Source organism: Desmodus rotundus, chromosome 9 (assembly GCF_022682495.2).
Source record: "Desmodus rotundus isolate HL8 chromosome 9, HLdesRot8A.1, whole genome shotgun sequence".
NCBI classification, from domain to species: Eukaryota; Metazoa; Chordata; class Mammalia; order Chiroptera; family Phyllostomidae; genus Desmodus; species Desmodus rotundus.
In genome coordinates this window covers 18793115-18815201 of record NC_071395.1, presented here as the reverse complement: position 1 = coordinate 18815201, position 22087 = coordinate 18793115, and the positions used below count along the sequence as shown (strand labels likewise).

At 39.3% G+C, this 22087-nt stretch overlaps 1 protein-coding gene across 10 annotated transcripts in view; it reads left to right on the top strand.

The window, feature by feature from the left end:
- The window catches only part of SH3D19 (SH3 domain containing 19), a 140795-nt gene that overhangs the window by 93999 nt on the left and 24709 nt on the right, over positions 1 to 22087 (top strand). For 3 of the 10 annotated variants that reach the window (XM_071219158.1, XM_053910388.2, XM_045202295.3), the window contains 7 exons: positions 2633 to 2673; positions 4268 to 4310; positions 6102 to 6240; positions 6370 to 6532; positions 7554 to 8558; positions 18596 to 18703; positions 20984 to 21096. In XM_071219158.1, coding sequence (XP_071075259.1) covers positions 2658 to 2673; positions 4268 to 4310; positions 6102 to 6240; positions 6370 to 6532; positions 7554 to 8558; positions 18596 to 18703; positions 20984 to 21096 — 1587 coding nt within the window. In that variant the 5' untranslated portion in view covers positions 2633 to 2657. The remainder of the gene's footprint in view (positions 1 to 2632; positions 2674 to 4267; positions 4311 to 6101; positions 6241 to 6369; positions 6533 to 7553; positions 8559 to 18595; positions 18704 to 20983; positions 21097 to 22087) is intronic. The other 7 variants (XM_053910383.2, XM_053910387.2, XM_053910385.2 and 4 more) reach the window with 3 other exon arrangements.

Below are 22087 nucleotides of genomic sequence, written 5' to 3'. Positions count from 1 at the left end.
GGCACACTTCAATTTGAACAACGAATGGAATATGTAGAAGCTAGGACGGCTGGGTTAGGCTACCCTTTTATGAAATTTGGTGGTAAACAGGAGAAGCAAAGATTGTAGCTTGAGAGGACAAGGGTCCGGCAGAGAGGAGATGTGAACACGTTCACAGACTCTTTAGGAAGAGGAAGCTCGGAGGTCTCTGTAGGCAGCAGGGAAGGAATCAGTGGAGAGATTGGATGAGAGCCAGAAAGAAGAGGAAATTGTTGAAGCAACCCTAGCAGAGAGGGAGGAGGTGAAACAATGGGAAACTCTTGCTTTGATATTTCGGCAAGACAGCCGAACAGACCCTCACGCGATGCTGTGTAACTAGTGTGGAGAATCACTGTGGCATCCCTGCTCTTTTGCCCTTTTGCCCATTCTATTAATACAAGAAAAAGGTGTAAACAACTTTTGTCTTACCCAACCCACTATCCCTGAGATGTTTGCTTTACCATCCCAGACTTAATCATCTAACCCTGACAAAGGGAAAGGCTTTATCACATTTTAAGGCAATGTTCCTTAACTGGTTGTATTATATTTTAAATTCTTTCATAATGAGTATGGTTTCAGTCAAGTCTTGAGGTCTCTTTTCATTTATTCTTGTGAGCCCTAAATATTTTGGGTAAAGATCTTAAAGTGTTCTGACTGAATATGTCTAGAATTTCATGCTTTTCCTTTCATTAACTTTTTAAAAGAAAATTATTCTCTGAAATTCAGAAATAGCTAATATTAATTGCCTACTTCAGTCAGGAACTGTTCACATACATTATAAAATAATGCTGTATGTGGTAGGTTAACCTCATTTTGCAGATGGCCGGGACACTGAATCTCAGAGAGGTTAAGTGGCTTCATAAGGTAGAGCTTAGCTGTGAACCTAGGCTTCCAGACTCCAGGGCCATGAGCTTCCCATTGCATGGATGTTCTTGTTACCATGTCACACGCATCTAGCTCACACCTTGTCTCAAGCTAATGTAGTTAGTTATTTTTTATTATTTTAGTTTTCATTGGTAAGGATTATAGCAAGGATGCTTATTATAAATATAACAATCCTTCTGTGTGTTTATTTCTTCTGACCATCATTTAATTGATATTTTTGAATTATTTAGAATCAGGTCAAGCATCCAGTTCTCCTGGCTCCACAGGGAGTTACACTGCTTCAAGGAACAAACTGCCCCCAGCCCTCCCTGTCACAGGTTGTGTGCCCTGGGATAACTCATTTAACCTCTCTGTATCTTCCACTCCTCACCCATACGGTTGGGATAGGATGATCACTGAGGGTCCTGTCATGCTCACGATCTTCTTGGAGCATAGGAAGAGTAGTTATTAGTACTAATACTGCAAATCCAGATCGCAGTCTTTTATAAACAGCTGGATACGAATTTATTTTGTACATAGAATTTAAAACCATACGAGCTAGAATAGTTTCAATATAATACTGCAAAATGATATGATAACTTTCACTGAAAATACTGCCTTTATTGTGTGGCCTTAATCCAAAATGCACAAGAGACTAGCAGCCTTTGGCAAGGGCTAAAAGGAGCATGTTGGTCTGTATGGGCCTTGGTGGTAAATTCAGTTTTCCTGGCAACAGCTACATCAAATCTGTTTAATCTGGGAAAGTGAGAATGGATTAAGCGGGTAGTTAAGAAATTAGCAAGAAGAGTGTAAGATACTACATGAAAATCTGCCATGAACATCTGAAGTGATTCCAGATGCTAAACCTCTTAAACACTGACAAAAAGTGCCATTCCATAAAGATCAGGAGAGAAAAAAGATTTCATACATGAGCGAATGTGAAAAAAAAACAATCGGAGCAGGGGAGGGGAAGAGCACTGCTTTTGGAAGGATGTGGAGATCTGCGAGTGTGATTGGGAGACTTTCTCACCCCTCATTCAGCTACATCCGGAGTAGGAATGCCACTCTGCTAACCAGGGGGGCACCTGTTACTAATGTCCTCTGGTGTGAAAGGGCAGAATCAAGGGAAAAGCTGCTAATTTAGAAGGATGTAAATTGACTACTGAGTGTCCTTTTAAGCATTACTGATACTTTAATATTGATTCCTATCGAAGTAGCAAATTGATTTTTTTTTTTTGCCAAATGGTTTTTCAATATTTTTGGCACTGTTGTTAAAAACTATAGGTAGATTTTTTCCCCTGTGTTTATATGTGTGTATATCTGGTCTATACAGGCACATCTTTGCCACAATGTACCGTGTTTTTTGGACTATAAGATGCACTGGACCATAAGGTGCACCTAGGTTTTAGAGGAGGAAAATAGAATAAATAAATAAATAAATAAACAATGCTCCACTGCTGCCTCTCCTTCCTCCCCCGCCCCCTCCCGTGAGCCAGGTAAGCGACATTTGGCCTATAAGACGCAGCCCCATTTTCCTCCCAAATTTGGGGGGGTGCATCTTATAGTCTGAAAAATACGGTACTTCTTTACTCCCTGAAACAGTGGCTCACTGACTTTTCCTTTCCATAGAAGTGTGCAGAGTGGCATGGCAAGACAGTCTTGCTCTCGAATTCCTTTTAGAGCATAGGCAGCTGGGTTCACTCTTTTCTCTCCCTTTCCTCTCCTATAACCCCTTCTTTTTTTCCCTTAGCACTCATGAATAGTGCACAGCAAAAATGCCCCGTGGAAGAGGTATGTTTGTGACAATAAATAACATGATGTCTTGTGCAAGTGCTGTGTCTGCTGATTCTGGCTTTAGTGATGATGGTGATGTGATTGCAGCACACGCAGTGAGCCTCTGACTTAATGAAACCATTCTTCTGAATCAGACGCACCACTCAGAGCGATAGCTTCCCTGTCCTTCTATTCCAGCAGACAAAATGCACTTCAGCTTGGCTTAACTCTCAGTGGAAAAGGAAGTCAAACCAATTGACGATAGCAATGCGGCACATTCTCCAACTTGGGTTCTAAGGGTTTTGGTTTCAAGTGTTGGGTCTGTTTGGCCAACCCAGAATAGATTGAGTTGTCAGCCAAAATTTCACTCCCACACCCCATCTCTAGCCCTGCCTCCCCACCTTTATCAACCTCCTTGTTCAGAGAGAATCAGAAGTTAATAGGAGGAAGAAAGAAAAGATTCATACCATCAACCTTTATAAATCAGAAGTATTGAAAAATAAGAGCATTGGAGAGATATGAGGACAACTAGTAGGAATAGTTAATATCTAAAACAAATTCCTGTTTGTACAACAAATCATTTCAGTATAGTATTTGAAGATTTTTCATTTTTTGAATGATTTTTTTATTTTTAGAGAGAGGAGTAGGGAGGGAGAAAAAGAGGGAGAGAAGCGTCGAAGTGCGAGAGACACTGGATCAGCTGCCTCTCACTCACTCCCAGTTGGGGACCTGGCCCGCAACGCAGGCACGTTCCCTGACCAGGAATCAAACCTACGATCTTTTGGTTTTCAGGCTGGCACTCAACTCACTGAGCCATACCAGCCAGGGCTGAAGATTTTTTAAAAAGATATCTTTAGAATGTGCTCCTTAAAAATAGGGATATTACTCTCTATTGCACATATGTGTAATATGTGACCCTATATGTGACATATTTTCCAGGTCATCTGATTAAGATTGATTTAATTTTAAAATAAAATTTGGAAAAAATTTAAATGATCTAGCTTTTTGAGTTAGAGGCTTGAGGGGAAAGTCAGTGCTGCATATGTAATAACATATGCTATACACATGTTTATAAAAATGACTTGAACATTTTTGCATGTATTATCTCTTAATTCAAGTACTGAAACAACTTGAAGATTGTAAAACTCCAGAAAACCTAGAAAATAGATGAAAATTTGACCACTATCACCCTCATTACAATAGAGTACAAACAAATATTACAAAAGTATAGTCCTGGATCACAATAGATATTTAACAAATTTTCCTGCCCGTTGTTATTTCATGTCATTATAAATGCTCTTCTGCAATTTCTTTTTATAGCAGTCTTTTTTTTAATCTGTTCATTCTTTAAATTATTTTCTGAATTGCAAAATGTGCCTTGGAGAGCTTTTCAAATCTATGCTTTCTTATGAATTCAAATAAATAACTATAATTAATTTTATACCTTATGAAAAGATCATTTTGATTTGCTTTTCTACTATGGATGTTAAAATCCATTCTATATGATGTCAAGTATAAGCTAATTTTTTTCAGTAATACTCCCTTGTAAAAATTTAAACCTTTATTGAATATAATAATTTTATGGTATATCAATGTATTCTTTCTTTTATAGCTTCTCGGACTTCTATTCAGAGCGAGCTTCATCGAGATAGGAGGTATGCTTATATTTATAAGGGGGAGCATGTATTCTGCTAATAGTGAAATACAAGTATGTTATCAGTTAGCAAGTTAAATATTTCTCTTTCATAAGAAGTGTGTTATGTAGCATTCCGCCTCTTCACACCATTTCTTGAACTAATCTATAAGTTTGAGTGATGAAGAGCTTGCTTGAGAGATGAAGCAATACAAGCCTGAAAGTGTTCTTTTTGACAGTAATTATTTACTGACATCAATTTGAAGATGTTTATTAAGCAGCTGCTACACATAAAGCATCATTGGAACTGTTTCAAAGAAATGCTGTGCACCTCATAGCTACTCAGTAAATGTTGCATAGATAAATGGTTGGATGACAGGGTAGGGAATTAAATGGAAGAATAAAGAAATGAAAAGAGGCAGGCAGGCTGGATGGATGGATGGATGGATAGATAGATAGATAGATAGATAGATAGATAGATAGATAGCTGAATGAATTAAGTGGCTAAATGGCTGGCCGGAGAAAGGGTAGGAGTGGAGGAGGGAGGACTGAGTCACTGGATACATAGAAGGAAGGACAGATAGATAGAGGGCTGAACGGATGGAAAGGTGAATAGGTGGATAAGTAGATGGATGGATTTTTATAAGATATCCTCCCTGCTTTCAAGTTTCTCACAGTATACTATCAAGGAAGGAAGAACAAGGACTTTAGAGTGAGACATCACCCAAGTTCAAATCCTGACTTTTACTTTCTCACCATGTGACCTTGGACAAGCTACTTAACCTTTCTCAGCTTTGCTATCCCCATCCTTAGTTACAAAGTAGACCTACTTCATGAGGTTGCCATAGGATTAGGGCATGTAGAGTGGTTAACATTTATTAATTAGTAACTCATTATTTAGACAAAAGCTATAAGCAGAGGGTCTTAGGTAACACCATTCAAACTTAATGAGCAGATCCTACTGTTTCTCAAGCTAGCATGAGAGTGTGTCTATGCACAGATTTGATAATGACGGTGCTTTTTGTTTTTATTCTCCATAGAGTGCTAGAGAAAGGAAGGGCCAGTATCATCATCCCTATTTGTTAGAACAGAAAACTGAGGCTCGGTGAGGTTGATCAATTTGCTCAGAGTCACACAGTTGGTGTTAGGAAATCAGGTTGAAGAAGAAAAGATTTAAACATGAGACTATAGATTGAGGTTCAGAAAATGAAGGAAGTCATGCCCAAATCACTGTGGCTCCTCAGCATTAACAATTAATCATCAAATTGGTATACACAACTGACCAGGAACACAGACACGCATGTCAGGGTTTAGAAGTGAACTTGTGAGCTCTGAACACTTGAAGGTAACTTGGAATTGGGACGGAGGTGGAATGAGGAGGAAAAGCATATTCTACTTACATGTTATCATTTTTTTAGTATGTACTTTAAAATAACAGAAAATAACAATTCTGTTTGACCAGTACACTTTTCTACTTTATGATATATTTGTGTTGTGCAGTAGGCCTTGGAATGAAGAGCGTGTAGGGGCCTTACTTAATCCATTTTCTTATCAACCAGGGCAGATGCGCTTAGGGTACATCTCTAACATTTTGAGGCCAAAATCACAGAGGATGACTGCCCTTTGATCCCTTGAAGCCTGCCTGGGTGTACTGCTAGAGACAGCCCAGACCAGACAGGTCATTTCTGTGACTTTGGTGGTTCATATTTAACTTTTTTGGACGGTAGTTGTTTTCATGAATCTCTGAGCATTTGCAAAGAGACAATAGCTTGTTACCAACTTGCCAAACCTCACTGCGGCTTCTGTGTGCTAGGCGCCCGGAGATCACCATTGTGGCAGCTGAGCCGCTGAGGCCAGCCTCATGGTTCCCAGGAGCCCCACCCCCAGGACTGGGATTTCCCCCGGCCTCCGCAGCAGGCCCTTGGAGGCCCAGTGAGCTGGTCCCTGCTGAGGTGAGTAAATACCATGTTATCTCTTTCCATTTTGTTTTAAAAATGAAGTTCGAAGATTAGAACAGTGAGACTATTAATATGTTGGCTATTGCCCATAGATGTCTAAAATCTTCATTCTTTATTTTACAGCTCCCACCGTCTTATGAACAAGTCATAAAAGAAATCAACCAAGTTCAAGTTAATACAACAAATAATAATAATGCTGCTGCCTCTCCAAGGCACACTATTACTTCTGCAACTCAGACTGACTTTTCAGAAGAAATAGACAACCATCTGCCTCAAAGTAATGCAAGTAATTTGTCTTCCCTAATTCTGACCTAGTTCTAGAAAAGTAATCAGTAGGATCTAGCCTTTAAAATAATTTTCAATTCGTACATAATTTACTGAGGTCCACTTCCCCGTCAGTGTGATCATGTGTGCTTTATTTGGGTTTGCTGTGATTATAATAGCTCATTCTCAGGAACCAAAGCCCCAGTCTCTTGAGCTCACCCTAGTTCATGTCACAAAAACATCATCCTTTTAACTCGTGGTTGGTATTATTGCTATGCCCTTATTTTCATCAAGAAGGAAATTATATTTAGCAACTTCAACTTGATAGCATGCTAAAGGTGGTTGTCCTGTTAGGCTTTTTAAAAGCATTGTATTTGGATAACATACAAAAGTACGTTTCTTTGGAAAAGTAAAGCAAGAATTGTTGGAATTTTGATGGTGAAATAGATATGGTTCATGGGATAAGTCTACTGAGAATCAGAAATTTAACAGTGTTTTTATGGGGAGGAGCGTACAAGGGGACTAAATGGTAATGGAAAAAAATACAATAAAGAGTAAATCAGCCATTGCTGGTGTGGCTCAGTGGATTGAGTGCCAGCCTGTGGACCGAAAGGTTGCTGGTTCAATTCCCAGTCAGGGTACATACCTCGGTTGTGGGCCAGGTCCCTGGTTGGGGCCGTGAGAGAGGCAACTGATAGATTCTCTTGTACACTGATGTTTATCTCCCTCCCCTCCTCTCTAAAGATAAATAAATAAAATATTTTTTAAAAAGATTAAATCAAAACATAAATTAAAAATTAAAAATGTTTTAAAATATTATATATTGAATATTTCTTATATGAATAAGTGTAATTTGAACACTCCTGCAGGAAGCAGAGTATAAACACTTTCCCATTGATTTTAGAATTACTTTTTACTAATTAAGGAAACCAAATTCACTTGATATTCTACATGTGTGTCTTTAAAAATTTATGTATTTTCCATTATTTTTTCTTTCAAATTATAATGTTGCAACTTCTTCTCGTTCGTTTTGGTCTTGTCAGCACTACCGGCACCCCTCATACCTCTTCAGCCTTCCCCAGCGGTCTCAGCCAGTGGTCCTCCAACCAGTGTGGCGCCTTTGATAGTCTTTGACATTTCTGAAGAACAGAATTGTCCAGAAAACTCCAGTGCTGCAAGATGTCCAGTGCCAAGACCAAGATCAAAAAGCAACCTCAGGCCAGTAGCCAGAGATCCTCACATTAAAGAGCAGAATCACCAGAAAACCAGCCCAGCAGCCACAGAGGCGGCGCCATCCCCAGGCCGACCCCAGTCGCTGTTGGACAATACCAACGACTTGGATAGTCAGGCTGTGATGAACATTATGAACACAGAACAAAGCCAAAATAGTATTGTTTCAAGGATCAAAGCATTTGATAGTCAGACAAACACAGAAGCCTCTGGACTGCCCAAGAAACCAGAGATTGCTCCCCGCACACTTCCCCCCAGGCCTGCTGTTCCCTCAGGGAAACCCTCCGTGGCTCCTAAACCAGCTGCTAACAGAGCTTCTGGAGAACTGGACTCCTGGCATGAAAACAGACTCAAGGGGGTCTCTAGGGAAGGGCTCACCCCACACTCTCCACTGCAAGAAGTAGGGAGCCTCCCGGTAACCAAACCTGAATTGCCAAAGAAACCAAATCCTGGCCTTACACGAAGTGTCAATCATGATATTCTGGGAGGAGGGCCAGCGGCCGAGAACCCTGACGGTGGCAAGAGAGTCCCAACTCCTGCTCCTCGGCCTGTGCTACTGAAGAAGTCAAGTTCCTCAGAAAATCCCACCTACCCTGCAGCTTTGCTGAAACCAGTCACTGTTCCTCCCCGCCTCTCAGTGGCATCACAAGCCAAAGCATTCAGGTCCCTGGGTGAAGGACCCTCAGCCAATCCCCCTGTTCCAGGTCTGCAAAGCAAGCCTCCAGGGGACTTCGACCTCATCAGTTTTGATGATGACGTCTTACCCACCCCATCTGGGAACGCGGTTGAAGACTCTGTTGGTTCGGAGGTGGTTCTGGGTGAGTAAATGTCAGAAGTGGGTGGGAGGAATCTGAACTCAGCGTAGGATATCGTGAGTGGTACTTGCTGTTTTAGTTTGCAGTGCATAAGTTCTTGTGATGTGTCAGTGCACGTGTATGTATAGAGGCAGGGTGAAACACAGAGAGACTGAGAACATGGAGCTGGGTGGGGGCTGGAAATCAACAGGGTAGCGAAAGGGAAAATATGGGATGGGGCGATGGAGACAGAGAAAGAGAGAGACACCCACGTGGATTACTATTATCCAAGCCAGGAATGAGTGGACTGGGACGAGGGACTAAACTAGATAAAAAGTACGGCTGGCTCCCTTACTCTGGTAGATGGAGATTCAAGCATTAGAAGGAAATAGGGGAAACTGCTAGATGGGAAGCCACGCAGTGGCTCCAGAAGGGCTTCTCAGATTGCACCAGCCCTACCCGGAGTGCGGGAGTGCAGAGGAGTGAGGAACCAGCAACATGTTGCAAATTTTTCCCCTAATCTTTATATAACCTCTTCCCTTGGGAATGCAAAGTTTTGTAAACAAATACAACAGTTGTAAGTTTCTTGCCAAGATCAGGACAATTAAATTTCCCAAGAAGCAGAGAGTATGTTTCCCGCCCCCCCCCCCCCCACACACACACACTGTTCAGGTGGAGCTTGTGATGGTAAAGCTTATCTTTGATTTATCAAACTAAGCTTCTCTCCTTGTCATTAATAAGATTTCTTTTACTGCTCTTATTTGGGTAGAATTTTTGAACATAATATGTAGCTGTCATCTAAAAAATGTTTAACATGCATCAAAATGGTATAAACTCTGATTTAAAATCAGATTCTACACAACATAGGTGTATTTTAAATGAAAACAAATACATATTTCTTAAATATTTATCACGTACACAACATGGTAGCTGGCTGTGCCATGCCTCTTTTCCATAAGGAGTGGAAGGACAAATGTTAGAATATACTGAGTTTCTGCACTGTTCCAGACCCTCTGCTAGATAACCCGCCATCCATTATTTAACTGAATTCTCACAGTAACCCTCTGCAAGGTACCATTAGCCTCAATTTGCAGGTGAAGAAAATGAGGCTGAGAGAGATCAGTGGGTAACTTGCCCAGTGTCATAAAACTACGATTTTCCAAGGCAGAGTTCAAACTCAATCTTTTTATTCTAAGTCTAGTTTATTTTTCACTGTGTCATGTTGCTAACCAACATTTTCATGAAGCCTTAAACCAGGCAACACATTAAAAACTTGTCAAGTCTTGGCAATATCATTTTCTTATTTAACCCTTTTTGGTGTTACAAATTTTAAGGTAGGACAGGGATGCGTGAATCTAACAGCAGCAAGTTAAGAGTGTGAACTGTAGAGGCCCAAGAAATACCACCTTCTGTAGAACCTGCTAGGTTCTGTGGGAATGGCACTTAGTAATTGCTGAGACCATAGTCTGAGTCATTAAGCAGATAATAGGAGTCATCTTCAAAAAAGAAAGGTCAACAGCATACATTCAACATGAAAACTTCATCACCCGCCTTTCCTGTTTCTTGATTTCTGCCACTTCATTGCACGTTTAATTATTGAGGCAGCATTTTAGCAAAATGTGTAACCTGCTTGGCCTATGTGACCTTAACCATTGCTCTTGACTGTGGAGTTATACTGAACTGAACACTATGTTCTTTCTAAGGAGAAAGGACACTATGTCTCCTCTCCCTGTATTCTGCACCTCACTTGGTGATACCGTCACATGCCCAGCCTTCCCTAGAGAATCCTAGGGATCATCCTCAAGTTTTCCAATCACACAGTGATTAGTTGTTGGACTTGAAGCCAGACTGGCCTGAGCCTACCACTTAATTGGCATATGACCTTGGGCAATTTACCTAATCCCACAGTGCCTTGGTTTCCTAATTAATAAGACATGATAATAATACTTTTCATGAGGGTATTGCAAGGATTACATGTGATTAGGAAGGAAAGCCCTATCACATGGACTGAAACATGTTAAGTGCTCATTAAGTAGTAGTTATTGTTACTTCTTGCGCTTCATATCCAATTAGTTACCAACTCCTGCTGGATTATCTTCTGAATAGTTCTTGAATCTTCCTCGCATTTCATCCCTCCTGCTTCAGCCCCACTTGAGGCCTTTATGCCCAGATTACTACAGTAGCCTCCTAAATTGAGTCCCTCCTTCTTCCTCAAATGTATCATCCTCCATATTATGGCTACCAAAGCAATTTTTATAGAGTGTAGATTGGACCTTGTTGCTTTGTTTACTGCTGTCCAGGGGCCTTCAGGATTATCTCTGAATTCATCAACATGTAGAGAGGTTTTTGTTTCTTTATTGATTTGGGCTTCGTGAATTTTTGATTCTGTGTTTGTAAATAAAGGGCTATGGTCTCTTTGTGAAAACTTGCTTACTCACCCTGACAGCAGCGAGAAACTGGGAGAGGAGCACAGGAGAAAGGAGAGAACCTCACAAATACGTCTTCCCTTCTCTTTCTCTTCCCTGAAAAATAAAGAAAATTTAATAAAAATAGCTTTCATAAAATGAAGTTGCCATATTAATCTCAGGAAATAGAGATCAGAAAATACTGAAGCTATGAAAACATTGTAAAGATTAGAAAATTTATTAAAGGAAAACTCATAAAACAGGCAACTTAATATTGGATTCATTTTATGGGCAGAATGCCTTCCAGGTTAATGTAATGGAGTTGAGAAGTATTAGTAATTCCTCTTCACACCTTTACAAATCATATCCAGTTGTCAAAAAAAGCAGAATGCTTCTGCTGTCAGCGCCATTACACAAACCAGAATAATAGTTGAGCAGCCGATTTCTGCCATTAACAGAACTCAAGGGAAAGAAATGACAGAAAAGCAAGCCACGGATGGTGAAACTAATTATGATGACAAGCATATTATTAGAGACAGGTAATGGGCAGAAAACTACATTATCAATGTTTTTCTCAACCTGGTGATGAAGAGCATGTGGATGTAGGTGTAAAGGCGCCTTCCAGTTTGGCAGCAGGTGGAGAATAATCGGTTATGTGTGTGAGGGGCTAGAAGGAGGGCAGAATAAACACTGTGAATAAAAGTAGAGAAAAATGCCATTGACTTTCTTGAGATGTAGGTGGGAGACTTTTTGGGGGATGCTTTGTGTTTTTTCTGTAGAAGCAAGAGCAAATAATCTATGATGGAGAGACTTACGGCACTGCGGTTCTTAACCTTTTCTGGGTCACAGCACCCTGAGAATTGGACTAGCTTGTGAATCTTTTCTCCTCCTTGAACAGAGCTTTTCAGCTCATGTATGCACAATTGGAGGTATGATTTCCAGAGCTTCAAGGGCCTGTTCTTGGACCCCAGATTGAGGACTTTGACCACAGAATGTTAGAAATAACTTTCAGTGGACTTAAAATAAATGATGGCACATCCATATAATGGAGTATTGTGTGGTGATTAAAAAGGAGGCAGACCACCTATTACCTCCTGCCACAGACCAACCTCCAAGATAGTATTATGTGAAAAATGCAAGGTACCGATAGTATTCGTGGTGTTTTAGCTGCTGTTGGTGTTAAAACACACACATACACACAAATAAATATACAATGTCTTTGGGAAAATGTATAAAAAGTTGGCAACAAAGGTTGTCTTTTATGGGGAAACTGGGTAGGCAGGAGAGGAGGTGGGAACCTAGCTTTCAAACAGCCGAACATAAAGCAGAATGAAGATGAAAGACAGTGGAAGGGTTACCTCCAGTTGTTTTTGCCATGGAGAGACAGCTGCCTCCCACACTGATCATCAGCCTTATGAAAGTAGAGATTTTAAAAATAATAGTTTTCTAAAGTTGTATTGTTCATGGTTACAATAAAAGCTAATTATTATAAACTAAATCTGTCTAAATTAGACAAATTCAAAAATAGAAATCTGCATTACTTCCTATTAAGTAGAATCACTGAGGAATAATATCAAAATGAGAGTTTTTATTTTTCTAGTTACTTTGTGGGAAATTTTATGGCCTTTATTGCCTTGAAAAAACAACAAAAGAGACAAGAATTTTTCCTTTTTTCCTCTTACTTTTAAAAAGATTTTATTCATTTATTTTTAGAGAGAAGGAAAGAGAGGGAGAAAGAGAGCGAGAAAAACATCCATCAGTTGCCTCTCACACGTGGGGACTTGGCCTGCAACCCAGGCATGCACCCTCACTGGGAATGGAACTGGCGACCTTTCTGTTCACAGGCCATAGCTCAGTCAATTAAGCCACACCAGCCAGGGCTTTCCTCTTATTTTTAAATGGTTCTTATTTTGGTTTGTTTGACGGGAGTATTAATTTTAGCTTCCTCTTAAAACTTTTTTCTTAGTATTGAATTGATTATTTTTAGTTACAAAGTAACATATATGCTGTAACAACTCAAATAGTACAAACATTTAGTGAAATAAACAAATTAATCTCCGTCCAGTTGACCCAAATCCCCAGAGTAACCAGTGCGAACAATGTTGTATGTAGCCTTCTGTGCCTTTGGACATTTCAAAGCAAAGCATGTGTATATATATATCTTTTTTTCCTGCTTTTTACCAAAAAAATTTAACATACTATACCCATTACTCACAAGCTTGTTTTTTTTTTCACCTAACAGTGAGATTTATGGACTTCTCTTTAGACCAGTAGATGTAAATCCAACTCCTCATTTCCTTATACCTGCCAGAGTGCACCATAGTTGGTTCAACATTCAGGTTGTTTTGTTTGTTTTTAATGTTTTGGATATTTTTTTGCCACTATAAAAAATGCTGCAGTAAACATCTTTAAAAACATTTTTACTTCTACTAGTGCTTTTGTTTCTGAAGAATAAATTTCCAAAAGTGGACTATGGGTCAACTATTATGAACTTAAATCATTAAAAAGAAATTTTTTAAAAAATATTTATTTATTTGTTTGTTTATTTTTAGAGAGAGAGGAAGGGTGCAAGAAAGAGGGGGCAAGAAACATCAATGTGTGGTTGCCCCTTGCACGTCCCCTACTGGTGACCAGGCCCAGACCCAGGCATGTGCCCTGACTGGGAATCAAACCAGCGACCCTTTGGTTCTCAGGACAGCACTTAATCCACTGAACCACACCAGCCAAATTTTTTTTATTTTTCAATTACAGTTGTCATTCAATACTATACTAGTTTCATGTGTGTAGCATAATGGTTAGACATTTGCATAACTAATGAGGTGACCCCATCATAAATCTAGTATCCATCTGGCACCATACACAGTTATTATACATAGTTATTACAGTATTATTGACTATATTCCCTGTGCTGTATTTTACATCCGCATGACTATTTTGTAACTGCCAGTTTATACTTCTTAATCTCTTCACCTTTTTCACCCCTCATCCCCCTTTCATCTGACAACCCCTCATTTGTTCTCTGTATCCGTGAGAATACAGAGAACAGATTTTGTCTGTTCATTTATTTTGTTACTTAGATTCCACATATAAATGAAATCATATTGCATTTGTCTTTCTACATCTGACTTGTCTCACTTAATATAATACCCTTTAGGCACATCCATAATGTCACAAATGGTAAGATTATATTCTTTTTTTCTTAAGCTTTTATTTTATTTAGTTTTAGAGGAAGGGACAGAGAAAGAGGATGAGAAATGTCAATGTGCAAGAGATACATTGACCCCAACTAGAGACCTGGCCTGCAACCCAGGCATGTGCCCTAAGTGGGACTTGAACCAGCAATCTTTCAGTTTTCAGGCCAGTGCTCAGCTCACTCCACTGAGCCACAACAGCCAGGACTCACTCTTTTTTTTTTTCATTCTTTATTCCATTGTGTATATGTACCACATCTTCTTTACCCATTGGCCTATCAATGGACATGTAGATTGCTTTCACATCTTGGCTATTGTAAATAATGTTGCAGTGAAAATAGGGGTGCATATAGCTTTTCGAAAATAGTGTTTTGGATTTCTTCAGATCAATACCCAGAAATGGGATTGCCAGGTCATACGGTAGATCCATTTTTAATTTTTTGAGGAACCTCCATACTGTTTTCCATCGTGGCTGCACCAGTCTGCATTCCCACCAATAGTACATGAGGGTTCACTTTGCTCCACATTCTCATCAGCACTTGTTGTTTGTTGATTTATTGATAACGGCCATTCTGACAGGTGTGAGGTATCTCATTGTGGTTTTAGTTTGCATTTCTCTGATGATTAGTGAGTGACATTGAGCATCTTTTCATACGTCTGTTGGCCATCTGTACGTCCTCTTTGGAGAACTGTCTATCCGGGTCCTCTGCCTACATTTTAATCGGCTCGTGTGGGGTTTTTTGTTGTTGTTGTTTGATTGTTTTTGGTGTTCGGTTGTAGAGTTCTTTATAAATTTTGGATACTAACCCCTTAACCCCTTATCAGATGTATCGTTGATGAATTTCTCCATTTTAGTAGGTTGCCTTTTTCTTTTGTTGATGGTTTCCTTCGCTCTGCAAAGCCTTTTTATTTTGATGTAGTCCCATTTGTTTATTTTTTCTTTTGTTTCTCTTGACAGAGGAGATATATCAAAAAATATTACTAAGAGAAATGCCAAAGAATTTACTAACTATGTTTTCTCCTTGGAGTTTTACGGTTTCGTGTCTTACATTTAAGTCTTTAATGCATCTTAAGTTTATTCTTGTATGTAGTGTAAGAAAGTGGCCTAGTTTCATTTTTTGCACGTATTTGCCCAGTTTTTCCAGCACCATTTATTGAAGAGACTGTCTTTATTAATATTTTTGCCTCCTTTATTACAGATTAATTCCCCATATAGATGTGGGTCTATTTCTGGGCTTTCTATTCTGTTCCATTGAACTTTGTGTCTATTTTTATGCCAGTGTAATGCTGTTTTGATTACTATAGTCTTGTCATATAGTTTGATATCACATAAGAGTGATACCTCCAAGTTTTGAACTTTAAGCATTTCAATAGTGTCAATGATCCAGTTTCCCACCTGGCAGTGCCTGAAGTTCCCCAACATGAAGCGCTATCCTTGCTCTGTACGTTGTCCACTTACATTTCTTTTGGAAAGAGATACCCCCTCATGAAAAGACATAAAGGTAAACTTCATACTGGGTAACTAGAGAGACACTTGCACACCATCATCCAGTGAGAAATAGGCTGCTGACTCTGCCTTCTCATTGAAGTGACGCTGTTTGTCCTCCCCAGTAATCTGCATACCTGGTCTGGATTACAGCCCCGGACAGCATGCAGGCAGAGAGGCATGTGCTGACTTCACTAGCTCAGTGAGCGCAGCTGGGGTAGGTCATCAAACAGAGCCCTGCCAAACAGCCCGCAGTGCCGAACACTCGGACCTTCCTGCTCCCCTGTATTGAAAGAAGTTTTTTTCTAGATTGTGTATAGTAGGATAATTACTAATGATCCGAATGCTAATTAATAAAGAGCAGCTAATGATATTAAAAATAAATACCAAAAAAGGTAAGAGTGAGTAGCTAGGCCTGTTTGAATACTTTGTATTGAAGTTGTATCTATGCCACTCTAATTTAAATCCTTTAGATTTAAAAAAAATGCCTGGACCCTTTAAGGCAGTAGGTGAGACCTGCTGCACAGTGTGTGGGATTGGGGCGAGGCTCCCTGAGGCCAGTCCTCCAGAAGCACGCACATTTGGATGCCCCTGTGCGCAGCCCTGTAAGGGCTCTGAATGGCTTCGTTTCTCCTTTCCTTGCCTCCCTTGTTCAGTGCCCTCACTCCTGGAATATGAGAGTGTGTAGGTGGTATACTGGCCCAGAATTTAGTGTGAGTTGGGAAACAATTGAAGTCATTTCATGTGCAGGATTTTCTTTTCCCTCCACCCCTCTCTCCCAAGTAAAAACCTGTAGGAATAACCAGCAGATTACAGGTACCAAAAGCATCCTTTAAAGCAGAAATGCCGCTTGAAAGGTAGAACACAACGAACAATTAATTATTAGCCTTACTCCTTTTCTTGAACTTTTGGTCCTTTTCCCAATAGAGAACAGAACCCTGAGAGAATGGGGGATGGGAAGATGGATGAGTTCCTGAACAGTTGAGTTTCTGCAGCAGCTGTGGGGAAAGGTGGCTCCTTGCAGGTCATTGGTTGCCAACAAAGGCCACGGAGACCGAGCAGAGGCCATGGCAGGGGAGAGAGAAGAACAGAAGGGAAAGATACTATATTCTGTACTTGAATAAAATGTACATCAGGGGTCTTCCAGTTCTTTTGTTTTATCCAGGGTTATTCAGAATAAATGAATGTTTCTTAATTAATGTTTCTTAAATAAATGCTTCTTAATGTTTCCCATCTTGGCAATAAATGTTACTTTGAAGTAAAAAATAATAGTTGGGGAGTTCAGATTTGGGTCATATTTTCAGTAATGGGCATTAATACAAGTGTATCTACCCTTCATTATCCATTGGTACTGCTGTTTCCTAAAGACCGGAGGAATATTACTCAAGTGGGAAGAACTATTAGAATGTGTAAAATCCAGTTGTCAGAAAGGTGGCCATGGCACCCTCCCAACCTGGCCTTCCTGTTTCATGCCACACCCTGCTTCCCTTTGCCCACCCCTGAAGTGGCTCACCTTGCTCTCCTTTTCCCTTTTTCAGTAGTACCTCTCACCTTCTAAATACCATGTGAATTATTTACCTATTACACTGATCATTTATTGTCTCCATCTTCTTGCTGCAGTGTGAGAGCCATGAGGGCAGAGTTCTTTGCTTTGTTTGCGCAAGTATTGCCAGCACCTAGAGTAGTGTTTGATGTGCGGCCAGCAGCTGATACTAAGTGACAGAGTGGAAAAGCAAATCACTAACAAATGGATATAAAACAGTGCTGTTTTGTTTTGTGTTAAAATACCTACATAATAATACATGTACTTTAGAAAAAAAACTGTAGACAGATACGCCATGTTTCAAATAATAATTACCGCTGGTGGGGTAGGGTCACAGAAGAGTTTCTGTCATGTTTCTTAATGTGTCCCATCTTTGCAATAAATGCTACTTTGAAGTAAAAAATAATACCGTAACAAAATAAGGATTAAAGAATTGTTTAGACCTAAAAGAAGGAGCTTTGTTTGTTTGTGAGGACATAGGTCACAGTGAAAGAACATCATACTATTATAAGAGCCTTTTCTAAAAGTTTGATGTTGTTTTGATAATCTTGAGTTGGTTTTTGAACTTTGATGAGACTTGCCTCATTTGTGAGCTGATAGACAGGGTTCCATAGAGGGGTCATCCAGTATTTTTTCTCAGTAACCTAATGATAATTTTACCTAGCATGCCATCTGGGGGCCCTTCTTAGGTGGTAGTTAATAAACTTAAAATAGGATTGTGCTTAGCTGTCCTATCTCCCCACCCAGCACTGTTGCTGGCACCTGGTAGACATGCATACATATGCAAATGGCTAGGGAGTGACACCTTTGGAGGGTAATGGACAAATGCCAAGTCATGTGTTGCTGCCCCCAAATTAAGTATTTAAAAGTAGATGTCTTATTTTACTTCCAGGACAAAACTGTTTTCATTTTCATGTTACAGAAGCATAGTTTTACTAAAGTATTAAATGCAAGATTCTGCTGAGCACCCACCATGTGCCAGGCACAGTGCTGGGTAGGGTGGCGGCCTTGGTGAGCCCTGTAGGTAAGTTTCCACAGACACAAGAGTGTGGGGAGCGGAGGCCACTCTTCCTGGGGAATCTGGGTGGCTTCACAATAGGGGGGAAATGGGCTCCTCAGTTCAATTGCCCTCATTTTCAGGCAGACATTTATGAAATGATTGCACTCCCATAAAAGATAGCTTCTACATAATTCAAGATTGTTCTGGATCTCTCTCATCACAGAGGAAGAAAAGCCATATGAATTATTTACAGAGCATTAAGTTATGTCCTTTCATGAGCTCCGACTTTGTTTTTGTCTCTGCAAACTGAGATTTTGTTTATCCATGAATAGTTTTCCCTGGGGCATGAAAAATATGACTCTTTAATTATGAATGAGGTTTTTTGTTTGAGTCCATGTTAACTAAAACATGCAAAGTAAACTGTGTTTTTCATTAGATCCCTTTCAGCTCCCCACAAAAACAGAACCAACAAAAGAACGAATAGTTCAACCAGCACCCGCCAGGAAGCCCACTGTGATTCGAATTCCAGCCAAACCAGGAAAATGTAAGCCCTTCTCCACCTTCTTTATTTGCTTCTCCAAGAGCCTGGGAGAAATACTGCTATTTTATCAATGTCTGCTTTTGAAATGATATGTAATCAGCCATTTATTATTATTCAAGTCAAGGACACTTAAAAGCAAGTTGGGTTTTTTAAAATAATTCTTTAGACAGTTAGTACAGTAAATTTGGATTTCATTTCTCTTTAATATCGTCTTTAGGAGAGAATAGAGGGAGACAAACTCAGAATAATTATAATATCTTAGCACCTCTTGTAAAGATATGGTAGGAAAGTAGTTAGACTGATAGCAAATAAAATTATATATGCCTATCATATTATTCTAATATATATAGGAAGTATATTATTACAACCAGCATAACCTAACCTCTCTTCTGCACTCTTATAAATTGTACTAATAGTCCTGAAATCCTGACACGGGTATACTGGGGAAGCAGCTTTATTTATTATCCTGACAAAGCTCCAGGAACTATGAGAAAGTTGAATCCTATACTGGTTTATGTGAGGGAACTGAAGCACCAGTCTCTAAGAGTTATTTCTATTTATGTCAAAAACCCTGATCCCTAGAATTTTGTTATTACAATTATCAGGCCATGCATATATGCTGTGGAGGAAAAAAAAGTAAGACTTTTGGTTCCTGAAGAACGTGGAATAGACAAGTGAAGAAGGAAACGGCTTTGTGGTGCAAAACTCCTGGCAGTTCCTTCCCCTGGGCACCTGTTCCTTGTGACTGGGATGTCCTTTTCCCAGACACCTGCATGGCTCCCTCCATCACCATTCCTTCAGGTCTTTGCTCAAATGCAACTTCTGTCATTGGGACCTGCTGACCACATTATTTGAAATTGAAAATAGCCAACTCCCCACACACCCACAGCAGATAATTCCCATGTCCCTTCCTGCTAGTCAGCTATCTCCTTGCTACTTTCATATTGCTACGAGTTTGTAGCCTTAATTGTTTGTCACAACCATAGTGTATCCTAAACGATTCATTACTCTCTTGTTAAGAATAAGGAAACCGCAGCACAGAGAGGCTTCCAGCTGGTGACTGAGTTGGAATGTTCCCGTGTGTCTTACTTCCCAGAGCAGCGCTGCCTCTCACTGGAACACTTGTCTATCTCTAAATCATTGTTTTCCTTAGTAGTTGGCATGGGTATTTTCCAGCTTTTGAGTGTTTTTCTGTCTGCGGATAAAATAAGAACCTGACAAATCATCCTCCTGTTACAGGTTTTTTAATGTGAAATGGAGACAGAGATTGTTCTTTTGAAAGAGGGGAAAACCTCTCCTCTCCTGTAAATGACTAAGCCTATGTGTAAAAGTTGGCCGTAGCTTCCTTTAGTGGGTCACAGTCATCCTCTCTCCAAGTGTTTTCACAAGCAGATTTTAATTAGCTGTCACTAATTAAATCTGGTCACTTTTGTTTTCTTCTTTATAAAATAAATTGGGGTGCACAACTGCTGAGGTAAAGATGTAGTTTTGATTTAAAGATATTGTTCGTTAAATTGAGGGGGCAATTAAGTCCCTTAATCTGGAGCTAATGAATCACAAAACACATTGAGCTGTTTGGATGGGGGAGGGTTGGGTACACCATCTCTTAAGAAGCAGCATGCCTATTATACAATGAGCACAGGCTTTTGAATTCAAAACCCTGGTTCTGACAATTACTAGCATGGAGACCTCAGATGGCTCATATATTTTCTTCTGAGTTTCAGTTTCTTCATCTGTAAACTGAGTAGGACATTACTAGTGTAGTGCTGTCCAATAGGACTGTCTTCAAAGATGGAAATACTCCATGTCTGTGCTGTACAATGTGGTAGCCACTAGCCACATGTGGCTGTTGAGCACTTGAAATGTGGCGAGTGCAACTGAGGAACTGAAATTGTAACTTCGTTTGATTTTAGATAAGTAAGATTGAAGTTTAAATATGACTACTAGCTAGTGGACTGCACAGATCTAGCACATGGATAGATGTTGGTTGGAATGTGTATGAATAAAGTGCCTTAATTTAATGCCTGGCACATAGAAGGTTCTCAAAAATGCTGGCTGCTGTTGTAATTATTTAGCATTATTTTTACTCTCTATAAGACATTTCATAACTGATGTCAGTTTTCTCAGGTTTGCTGGGAGCTCTTTCTCATTTGCTTAGCTATCCATTCTTTGTGTGGATCTTTTATGGAAGCCCTTCCATTTTATGGAACCAAGCTGCAATTATTCATCCTTGGGAACCCCCAAAGAGCAGAAGTTCTTGATGAGTTACTGCTATTTTTCCAGGTTTACATGAAGATCCACAAAGCCCACCTCCTCTCCCAACTGAAAAGCCTATTGGACACACTTACAGTACAGTATCTGGAAAACCCAGTGACGTGGACAGAACGAGAAGTGTGGTGAGTGGTCATTACAGATTGTTGCAGATTGAACACCAGTCGATGAGCTAATTTTAAAAACTCAGCTGATGTCCAGATTATTTTACTCCTGGTCGGATTTTTAAAAATACCCTTATTACAAATCAGTTTCTAAGCCCATGTAATTATTTAACATGATGTTTTATATTTTAAAAATCCCAATAAAAAAAAAGTAGGCCAATTCATTGTACTTCATCATAAAATAATTTGTCTTATACCAATATAATGGCAATGTCTTTTAAATGGGACTAATAATGAGAAAGTCATGAAAAAAATCTCTAAAAACCTGTAGTATTTGTGGAAATAGATTTACCTTATTATCAGTTTTTAGTTAAAATATCAATTAATGACACAGTTTTAAGATAATTACCATAAGAATTTGTTAATCTGAAATTTAAGAACAATTTATTTTGGAAATAAATTTGGGAATTTATTTTAAAATTTATTAAATTTTTGAATTTAAAAAAGAGTGCTTTACCATGTACTTGTTAACAGATGGTGGACAAAGAGTTTTAAACATGTATTTTTTCAACCTAATATCATTTCCCCATACTTTTTAAAATTCACATATGACAGATTATCTTTAAGGTTTCTTTCAAAAGGAACCAATTCTTAAAATCTGTGAACCAAATTTTCAGTTCAAATTTCATAATAGTTTTACATTGTGCATTAACTATGCTTATTTTACATGCAAACCATCTAATCTTCTAGTTGAAGAGGAATTTCTTTGAAGAATGCATTAAATTGAATTAGCCAATACCAAGTTAATGAGATTTTCCTGTAGGCTGAATTAAAATTTAGCAATCACTTGCATTTTCAAAGTGCTCAGTGATAAATTTTTATTAAAACTGGGCCAAGAAATCCCAAAGGAAGAGGACAGGGCCCCTACCATACTATTGTTGAATAGGAAAACCCAAAATTTTCACGAGGAGAGGGTTACTGGCATCTACTCCAAAAGAGGGTTATAAGAGAG